The sequence below is a fragment of the Dendropsophus ebraccatus genome, chromosome 13 (assembly GCF_027789765.1).
Source record: "Dendropsophus ebraccatus isolate aDenEbr1 chromosome 13, aDenEbr1.pat, whole genome shotgun sequence".
NCBI classification, from domain to species: domain Eukaryota; kingdom Metazoa; phylum Chordata; class Amphibia; order Anura; family Hylidae; genus Dendropsophus; species Dendropsophus ebraccatus.
Genome location: NC_091466.1, coordinates 1,493,420 through 1,504,076, shown reverse-complemented (window position 1 = coordinate 1,504,076; position 10,657 = coordinate 1,493,420). Strand labels below are relative to the sequence as shown.

General features: G+C 54.5%; 1 protein-coding gene across 1 annotated transcript in view; it reads left to right on the top strand.

Moving 5' to 3' along the window:
• Window positions 1-3,873: 3,873 nt before the first annotated feature.
• The window catches only part of MSTO1 (misato mitochondrial distribution and morphology regulator 1), a 30,081-nt gene continuing 23,297 nt past the window's right edge, over window positions 3,874-10,657 (top strand). The window contains exon 1 of the mRNA XM_069950721.1: window positions 3,874-4,032. Within this exon, the coding sequence (XP_069806822.1) occupies window positions 3,949-4,032 (84 nt within the window). The 5' untranslated portion in view covers window positions 3,874-3,948. The remainder of the gene's footprint in view (window positions 4,033-10,657) is intronic.

Genomic DNA, 10,657 nt, shown 5'->3' with positions numbered 1-10,657 from the left:
TCTATTCGAATCGATTTTCGAAGTATGGAATATTTCACTATTCGCTCATCACTAGTCTCTAGTATCTGAGGGTCCAGTCTGGGGTCTCTAGTATTTGGGATCCGGTCTGGGGACTCTAGTATCTGGGGGTCCGGTCTGGGGTCTCTAGTATCTGGGGGTCTGGGGTCTCTAGTATTTGGGGTTTGGTCTGGGGTCTCTGATATTTGGGGGTCCAGTCTAGGGTCTCTAGTGTCTGGGGATCCGGTCTGGGGTCTTTAGTATCTGGGGGTCTGGTTTGGGGTCTCTTGGATTTGGCGGTTTGGGGTCTGGTCTGGGGTCACTAGTATTTTGGGGTTCGGTCTGGGGTCTCTAATATTTTGGGGTCCGGTCTGGGGTCTCTAGTATTTTGGGGTCCGGTCTGGGGTCTCTAGTATCTGGGGTCTCTAGTATTTTGGGGTCCGGTCTGGGGTCTCTAGTATCTGGGGTCTCTAGTATTTTGGGGTCCGGTCTGGGGTCTCTAGTATCTGGGGTCTCTAGTATTTTGGGGTCCGGTCTGGGGTCTCTAGTATTTTAGGGTCCGGTCTGGTGTCTCTAGTATTTTGGGGTCCAGTCTCAGGGTCTCTAGTATTTTGGGGTCCAGTCTCAGGGTCTCTAGTATTTTGGGGTGGGTCTGGGGTATCTAGTATCTGGGGTCTGTAGTATTTTGGGGTCCGGTCTGGGGTATCTAGTATCTGGGGTCTCTAGTATTTTGGCGTGTATTTGAGTATTGAGTATTGGCGTGTATTTTTGAGTATTTGGGGGTCCGGTCTGGGGTCTCTTGTATTTTGGGGTCCGGTCTGGGGTCTCTAGTATCTGGGGGTCCGGTCTGGGGTCTCTAGTATTTGTGGGTCCGGTCTGGGGTCTCTAGTATCTGGGGGTCCGGTCTGGGGTCTCTAGTATTTGTGGGTCCGGTCTGGGGTCTCTAGTATCTAGGGGTCCGGTATGGGGTCTCTAGTATTTGTGGGTCCGGTCTGGGGTCTCTAGTATTTGGGGGTCCGGTCTGGGGTCTCTAGTATTTGGGGGTCCGGTCTGGGGTCTCTTGAATTTTGGGGTCCGGTCTGGGGTCTCTAGTATCTGGGGGTCTGGTCTGGGGTCTCTAGTATTTGTGGGTCCGGTCTGGGGTCTCTAGTATTTGGGGGTCCGGTCTGGGGTCTCTAGTATTTGTGGGTCCGGTCTGGGGTCTCTAGTATCTGGGGGTCCGGTATGGGGTCTCTAGTATTTGTGGGTCCGGTCTGGGGTCTCTAGTATTTGGGGGTCCGGTCTGGGGTCTCTAGTATTTGGGGGTCCGGTCTGGAGTCTCTTGTATTTTGTCGTCCGGTCTGGGGTCTCTTGTATTTCGGGGTCCGGTATGGGTCTCTAGTATTTGGGGGTCCGGTCTGGGGTCTCTTGTATTTGGGGGTCCGGTCTGGGGTCTCTTGTATTTGGGGGTCCGGTCTGGGGTCTCTAGTATCTGGGGGTCCGGTATGGGGTCTCTAGTATTTGGGGGTCCGGTCTGGGGTCTCTAGTATTTGGGGGTCCGGTCTGGAGTCTCTTGTATTTTGGGGTCCGGTCTGGGGTCTCTAGTATTTGGGGGTCCGGTCTGGGGTCTCTAGTATTTTGGGGTCCGGTCTGGGGTCTCTAGTATCTGGGGTCTCTAGCATTTTGGGGTCCGGTCTGAGGTCTCTAGTATTTTGGGGTGGGTCTGGGGTCTGTAGTATTTTGGGGTCCGGTCTGGGGTCTCTAGTATCTGGGGTCTCTAGTATTTTGGGGTCCGGTCTGGGGTCTCTAGTATTTTGGGGTCCGGTCTGGGGTCTCTAGTATTTTAGGGTCCGGTCTGGGGTCTCTAGTATTTTAGGGTCCGGTCTGGTGTCTCTAGTATTTTGGGGTCCAGTCTCAGGGTCTCTAGTATTTTGGGGTCCAGTCTCAGGGTCTCTAGTATTTTGGGGTGGGTCTGGGGTCTGTAGTATTTTGGGGTCCGGTCTGGGGTATCTAGTATCTGGGGTCTCTAGTATTTTGGCGTGTATTTGAGTATTGAGTATTGGCGTGTATTTTTGAGTATTTGGGGGTCCGGTCTGGGGTCTCTTGTATTTTGGGGTCCGGTCTGGGGTCTCTAGTATCTGGGGGTCCGGTCTGGGGTCTCTAGTATTTGTGGGTCCGGTCTGGGGTCTCTAGTATCTGGGGGTCCGGTCTGGGGTCTCTAGTATTTGGGGGTCCGGTCTGGGGTCTCTAGTATCTAGGGGTCCGGTATGGGGTCTCTAGTATTTGTGGGTCCGGTCTGGGGTCTCTAGTATTTGGGGGTCCGGTCTGGGGTCTCTAGTATTTGGGGGTCCGGTCTGGGGTCTCTTGAATTTTGGGGTCCGGTCTGGGGTCTCTAGTATCTGGGGGTCTGGTCTGGGGTCTCTAGTATTTGTGGGTCCGGTCTGGGGTCTCTAGTATTTGGGGGTCCGGTCTGGGGTCTCTAGTATTTTGGGGTCCGGTCTGGGGTCTCTAGTATCTGGGGGTCCGGTATGGGGTCTCTAGTATTTGGGGGTCCGGTCTGGAGTCTCTTGTATTTTGTCGTCCGGTCTGGGGTCTCTTGTATTTCGGGGTCCGGTATGGGTCTCTAGTATTTGGGGGTCCGGTCTGGGGTCTCTTGTATTTGGGGGTCCGGTCTGGGGTCTCTTGTATTTGGGGGTCCGGTCTGGGGTCTCTAGTATCTGGGGGTCCGGTATGGGGGTCTCTAGTATTTGGGGGTCCGGTCTGGGGTCTCTAGTATTTGGGGGTCCGGTCTGGAGTCTCTTGTATTTTGGGGTCCGGTCTGGGGTCTCTAGTATTTGGGGGTCCGGTATGGGGTCTCCAGTATTTGGGGGTCCGGTCTGGGGTCTCTAGTATTTTGGGGTCCGGTCTGGGGTCTCTTGTATTTGGGGGTCCGGTCTGGGGTCTCTAGTATTTGGGGTCCGGTCTGGGGTCTCTAGTATCTGGGGGTCCGGTCTGGGGTCTCTAGTATTTGGGGGTCCGGTCTGGGGTCTCTAGTATTTGGGGGTCCGGTCTGGGGTCTCTAGTATTTGGGGGTCCGGTCTGGAGTCTCTTGTATTTTGGGGTCCGGTCTGGGGTCTCTAGTATTTGGGGGTCCGGTCTGGAGTCTCTTGTATTTTGGGGTCCGGTCTGGGGTCTCTAGTATCTCGGGGTCCGGTCTGGGGTCTCTAGTATTTGGGGGTCCGGTCTGGGGTCTCTTGTATTTGGGGGTCCGGTCTGGGGTCTCTTGTATTTGGGGGTCCGGTCTGGGGTCTCTAGTATCTGGGGGTCCGGTCTGGGGTCTCTAGTATTTGGGGGTCCGGTCTGGGGTCTCTAGTATTTGGGGGTCCGGTCTGGAGTCTCTTGTATTTTGGGGTCCGGTCTGGGGTCTCTAGTATTTGGGGGTCCGGTCTGGGGTCTCTAGTATTTGGGGGTCCGGTCTGGAGTCTCTTGTATTTTGGGGTCCGGTCTGGGGTCTCTAGTATCTCGGGGTCCGGTCTGGGGTCTCTAGTATCTCGGGGTCCGGTATGGGGTCTCTAGTATCTCGGGGTCCGGTCTGGGGTCTCTAGTATTTGGGGGTCCGGTCTGGGGTCTCTTGTATTTGGGGGTCCGGTCTGGGGTCCCCTTCTGTATTACTATGGGAGGGGGCTCCTGCATACTATTGGGGGCGTGTCATGTCTCTTCTTGCTGTAGGAGGATGATGCCGCCTGACATGCGCAGATTCATCTACTTTCACCGCTCTATGATAACCAGTAACATGGCGTCCTGCTCCTGTGCGGCGACACTAACTAAGCGGGAAATGCGCGTGCGCTATGAACTGCGACGTCACGGAACAGCGTGTAGGCGGGGTTACGTACGCATGATTGACGCGACGCTCGCCAATTAGGGGTGAGGCGGCCCGGCTGTCATGGTTACGTTCTGCGGCCTTGTCCTCGGTGCAGACAGTGAGGGGGACACATGGCCGGGCGGTGCGGGGAGGTGGTGACACTGCAGCTGGGACACTATGCTAACCACGTGGGGGCGCACTGGTGGAACCTGCAGGTGAGGAGGAGCCGTCTATAATGGATGGTGGGATCTCCTGTATGATGAGGAGAGGTGGTGGGATCTCCTGTATGATGAGGAGAGGTGGTGGTGGTGGGATCTCCTGTATGATGAGGAGAGGTGGTGGGATCTCCTGTATGATGAGGAGAGGTGGTGGTGGGATCTCCTGTATGATGAGGAGAGGTGGTGGTTGGATCTCCTGTATGATGAGGAGAGGTGGTGGTGGGATCTCCTGTATGATGAGGAGAGGTGGTGGGATCTCCTGTATGATGAGGAGAGGTGGTGGTGGTGGGATCTCCTGTATGATGAGGAGAGGTGGTGGTGGTGGGATCTCCTGTATGATGAGGAGAGGTGGTGGTGGTGGGATCTCCTGTATGATGAGGAGAGGTGGTGGGATCTCCTGTATGATGAGGAGAAGTGGTGGGATCTCCTGTATGATGAGGAGAAGTGGTGGGATCTCCTGTATGATGAGGAGAGGTGGTGGGATCTCCTGTATGATGAGGAGAGGTGGTGGGATCTCCTGTATGATGAGGAGAGGTGGTGGGATCTCCTGTATGATGAGGAGAGGTGGTGGTGGTGGGATCTCCTGTATGATGAGGAGAGGTGGTGGGATCTCCTGTATGATGAGGAGAGGTGGTGGTGGTGGGATCTCCTGTATGATGAGGAGAGGTGGTGGTGGTGGGATCTCCTGTATGATGAGGGGAGGTGGTGGTGGTGGGATCTCCTGTATGATGAGGGGAGGTGGTGGTGGTGGGATCTCCTGTATGATGAGGAGAGGTGGTGGTGGGATCTCCTGTATGATGAGGAGAGGTGGTGGTGGGATCTCCTGTATGATGAGGAGAGGTGGTGGTGGGATCTCCTGTATGATGAGGAGAGGTGGTGGGATCTCCTGTATGATGAGGAGAGGTGGTGGTGGTGGGATCTCCTGTATGATGAGGAGAGGTGGTGGGATCTCCTGTATGATGAGGAGAGGTGGTGGTGGTGGGATCTCCTGTATGATGAGGAGAGGTGGTGGTGGGATCTCCTGTATGATGAGGAGAGGTGGTGGGATCTCCTGTATGATGAGGAGAGGTGGTGGTGGGATCTCCTGTATGATGAGGAGAGGTGGTGGTGGGATCTCCTGTATGATGAGGAGAGGTGGTGGTGGGATCTCCTGTATGATGAGGAGAGGTGGTGGTGGGATCTCCTGTATGATGAGGAGAGGTGGTGGTGGGATCTCCTGTATGATGAGGAGAGGTGGTGGTGGGATCTCCTGTATGATGAGGAGAGGTGGTGGTGGGATCTCCTGTATGATGAGGAGAGGTGGTGGGATCTCCTGTATGATGAGGAGAGGTGGTGGTGGTGGGATCTCCTGTATGATGAAGAGAGGTGGTGGTGGGATCTCCTGTATGATGAGGAGAGGTGGTGGTGGGATCTCCTGTATGATGAGGAGAGGTGGTGGGATCTCCTGTATGATGAGGAGAGGTGGTGGTGGGATCTCCTGTATGATGAGGAGAGGTGGTGGTGGGATCTCCTGTATGATGAGGAGAGGTGGTGGGATCTCCTGTATGATGAGGAGAGGTGGTGGTGGTGGGATCTCCTGTATGATGAGGAGAGGTGGTGGTGGGATCTCCTGTATGATGATGAGAGGTGGTGGTGGGATCTCCTGTATGATGAGGAGAGGTGGTGGTGGTGGGATCTCCTGTATGATGAGGAGAAGTGGTGGGATCTCCTGTATGATGAGGAGAGGTGGTGGGATCTCCTGTATGATGAGGAGAGGTGGTGGTGGTGGTGGTGGGATCTCCTGTATGATGAGGAGAGGTGGTGGTGGGATCTCCTGTATGATAAGGAGAGGTGGTGGGATCTCCTGTATGATGAGGAGAGGTGGTGGTGGGATCTCCTGTATGATGAGGAGAGGTGGTGGTGGGATCTCCTGTATGATGAGGAGAGGTGGTGGTGGGATCTCCTGTATGATGAGGAGAGGTGGTGGGATCTCCTGTATGATGAGGAGAGGTGGTGGGATCTCCTGTATGATGAGGAGAGGTGGTGGGATCTCCTGTATGATGAGGAGAGGTGGTGGTGGTGGGATCTCCTGTATGATGAGGAGAGGTGGTGGTGGTGGATCTCCTGTATGATGAGGAGAGGTGTGTGGGATCTCCTGTATGATGAGGGAAGGTGGTGGGATCTCCTGTAGATGAGGAATGAGGTTGTGGGATCTCCTGTATGATGAGGAGAGGTGGTGGGATCCTCCTGTATGATGAAGGAGAGGTGGTCGGGAATCTCCCTGTATGATGTGAAGCAGAGGTGGTGGGATCTCCTGTATGATGAGGAGAGGTGGTGGTGGGTCTCATGTATGATGAGGAGCGGTGGTGGTGGTGGGATCTCTGTATGATGAGGAGAGGTGGTGGGATCTCCTGTATGATGGAGTGGTGGTGGGACTCTCCTGTATGATGAGGAGAGGTGGTGGGGATCTCCTGTATGATGAGGAAGGTGGTGGTGGGGATCATCCTGTATGATGAGGAGAGGTGGTGGGATCTCCTGTATGATGAGAGAGGTGGTGGGATCTCCTGTATGATGAGGAGAAGTGGTGGGATCTCCTGTATGATGAGGAGAGGTGGTGGTGGGATCTCCTGTATGATGAGGAGAGGTGGTGGTGGTGGGATCTCCTGTATGATGAGGAGAGGTGGTGGTGGGATCTCCTGTATGATGAGGGGAGGTGGTGGTGGTGGGATCTCCTGTATGATGAGGAGCGGTGGTGGTGGTGGGATCTCCTGTATGATGAGGAGAGGTGGTGGGATCTCCTGTATGATGAGTGGTGGTGGGATCTCCTGTATGATGAGGAGAAGTGGTGGGATCTCCTGTATGATGAGGAGAAGTGGTGGGATCTCCTGTATGATGAGGAGAGGTGGTGGTGGTGGGATCTCCTGTATGATGAGGAGCGGTGGTGGGATCTCCTGTATGATGAGGAGAGGTGGTGGTGGGATCTCCTGTATGATGAGGAGAGGTGGTGGGATCTCCTGTATGATGAGGAGAGGTGGTGGTGGGATCTCCTGTATGATGAGGAGAGGTGGTGGTTGGATCTCCTGTATGATGAGGAGAGGTGGTGGTGGGATCTCCTGTATGATGAGGAGAGGTGGTGGGATCTCCTGTATGATGAGGAGAGGTGGTGGTGGGATCTCCTGTATGATGAGGAGAGGTGGTGGGATCTCCTGTATGATGAGGAGAAGGTGGTGGGATCTCCTGTATGATGAGGAGAAGTGTGGGTCATCTCCTGTATATGAGGAGAGTGGTGGTGGTGGATCTCCTGTATGATGAGGAAGAGTGGTGTGGTGGGATCTCCTGTATGATGAGGAGAGGTGGTGGGATCTCCTGTATGATGAGGAGAGGTGGTTGGTGATCTCCTGTATGATGAGGAGAGGTGGGTGGTGTGGGATCTCCTGTATGATGAGGAGAGGTGGTGGGATCTCCTGTATGATGAGGAGAGGTGGTGGTGGTGGGATCTCCTGTATGATGAGGAGAGGTGGTGGTGTGGGATCTCCTGTATGATGAGTGGGAGGTGGGGTTGGGGATCTCCTGTATGATGGGAGAGGTGGGTGTGGATCTCCTGTATGATGAGGAGAGGTGGGTGGTGGGGATCTCCTGTATATGAGGAGAGTGGTGGTGGGATCTCCTGTATGATGAGGAGAGGTGGTGGGATCTCCTGTATGATGAGGAGAGGTGGTGGTGGTGGGATCTCCTGTATGATGAGGAGAGGTGGTGGGATCTCCTGTATGATGAGGAGAGGTGGTGGTGGTGGGATCTCCTGTATGATGAGGAGAGGTGGTGGTGGGATCTCCTGTATGATGAGGAGAGGTGGTGGGAGCAGCTGAGTGATGAGGAGAGGTGGTGGTGGGATCTCTGTATGATGAGGAGAGGTGGTGGTGGGATCTCCTGTATGATGAGGAGAGGTGGTGGTGGGATCTCCTGTATGATGAGGAGAGGTGGTGGTGGGATCTCCTGTATGATGAGGAGAGGTGGTGGTGGGATCTCCTGTATGATGAGGAGAGGTGGTGGTGGGATCTCCTGTATGATGAGGAGAGGTGGTGGGATCTCCTGTATGATGAGGAGAGGTGGTGGTGGTGGGATCTCCTGTATGATGAAGAGAGGTGGTGGGTGGGATCTCCTGTATGATGAGGAGAGGTGGTGGTGGGATCTCCTGTATGATGAGGAGAGGTGTGGGATCTCCTGTATGATGAGGAGAGGTGGTGGTGGGATCTCCTGTATGATGAGGAGAGGTGGTGGTGGGATCTCCTGTATGATGAGGAGAGGTGGTGGGATCTCCTGTATGATGAGGAGAGGTGGTGGTGGTGGGATCTCCTGTATGATGAAGAGAGGTGGTGGTGGGATCTCCTGTATGATGAAGAGAGGTGGTGGTGGGATCTCCTGTATGATGAGGAGAGGTGGTGGTGGTGGGATCTCCTGTATGATGAGGAGAGGTGGTGGGATCTCCTGTATGATGAGGAGAGGTGGTGGTGGGATCTCCTGTATGATGAGGAGAGGTGGTGGTGGTGGGATCTCCTGTATGATGAGGAGAGGTGGTGGGATCTCCTGTATGATGAGGAGAGGTGGTGGTGGGATCTCCTGTATGATGAGGAGAGGTGGTGGTGGTGGGATCTCCTGTATGATGAGGAGAGGTGGTGGGATCTCCTGTATGATGAGGAGAGGTGGTGGGATCTCCTGTATGATGAGGAGAGGTGGTGGGATCTCCTGTATGATGAGGAGAGGTGGTGGGATCTCCTGTATGATGAGGAGAGGTGGTGGGATCTCCTGTATGATGAGGAGAGGTGGTTGGGATCTCCTGTATGATGAGGAGAGGTGGTGGGATCTCCTGTATGATGAGGAGAGGTGGTGGGATCTCCTGTATGATGAGGAGAGGTGGTGGGATCTCCTGTATGATGAGGAGAGGTGGTGGGATCTCCTGTATGATGAGGAGAGGTGGTGGGATCTCCTGTATGATGAGGAGAGGTGGTGGTGGGATCTCTTGTATGATGAGGAGAGGTGGTGGTGGTGGGATCTCCTGTATGATGAGGAGAGGTGGTGGGATCTCCTGTATGATGAGGAGAGGTGGTGGGATCTCCTGTATGATGAGTGGTGGTGGGATCTCCTGTATGATGAGGAGAGGTGGTGGGATCTCCTGTATGATGAGGAGAAGTGGTGGGATCTCCTGTATGATGAGGAGAGGTGGTGGGATCTCCTGTATGATGAGGAGAAGTGGTGGTGGGATCTCCTGTATGATGAGGAGAGGTGGTGGTGGTGGGATCTCCTGTATGATGAGGAGAAGTGGTGGGATCTCCTGTATGATGAGGAGAAGTGGTGGGATCTCCTGTATGATGAGGAGAGGTGGTGGTGGGATCTCCTGTATGATGAGGAGAGGTGGTGGTGGTGGGATCTCCTATATGATGAGGAGAAGTGGTGGGATCTCCTGTATGATGAGGAGAAGTGGTGGGATCTCCTGTATGAGGAGGAGAAGTGGTGGTGGGATCTCCTGTATGATGAGGAGAGGTGGTGGTGGTGGGATCTCCTGTATGATGAGGAGAGGTGGTGGTGGGATCTCCTGTATGATGAGGAGAGGTGGTGGTGGTGGGATCTCCTGTATGATGAAGAGAGGTGGTGGTGGGATCTCCTGTATGATGAGGAGAGGTGGTGGGATCTCCTGTATGATGAGGAGAGGTGGTGGTGGGATCTCCTGTATGATGAGGAGAGGTGGTGGTGGTGGGATCTCCTGTATGATGAAGAGAGGTGGTGGTGGGATCTCCTGTATGATGAGGAGAGGTGGTGGGATCTCCTGTATGATGAGGAGAAGTGGTGGGATCTCCTGTATGATGAGGAGAGGTGGTGGTGAGATCTCCTGTATGATGAGGAGAGGTGGTGGTGAGATCTCCTGTATGATGAGGAGAGGTGGTGGTGGTGGGATCTCCTGTATGATGAGGAGAGGTGGTGGTGGGATCTCCTGTATGATGAGGAGAAGTGGTGGGATCTCCTGTATGATGAGGAGAGGTGGTGGGATCTCCTGTATGATGAAGAGAGGTGGTGGTGGGATCTCCTGTATGATGAAGAGAGGTGGTGGTGGGATCTCCTGTATGATGAGGAGAGGTGGTGGTGGTGGGATCTCCTGTATGATGAGGAGAGGTGGTGGTGGTGGGATCTCCTGTATGATGAGGAGAGGTGGTGGTGGTGGGATCTCCTGTATGATGAGGAGAGGTGGTGGTGGTGGGATCTCCTGTATGATGAGGAGAGGTGGTGGTGGTGGGATCTCCTGTATGATGAGGAGAGGTGGTGGGATCTCCTGTATGATGAGGAGAGGTGGTGGGATCTCCTGTATGATGAGGAGAGGTGGTGGGATCTCCTGTATGATGAGGAGAGGTGGTGGGATCTCCTGTATGATGAGGAGAGGTGGTGGTGGGATCTCCTGTATGATGAGGAGAGGTGGTGGTGGGATCTCCTGTATGATGAGGAGAGGTGGTGGGATCTCCTGTATGATGAGGAGCGGTGGTGGTGGTGGGATCTCCTGTATCATGAGGAGCGGTGGTGGGATCTCCTGTATGATGATGAGGAGCGGTGGTGGTGTTGGGATCTCCTGTATGATGATGAGGAGCAGTGGTGGTGG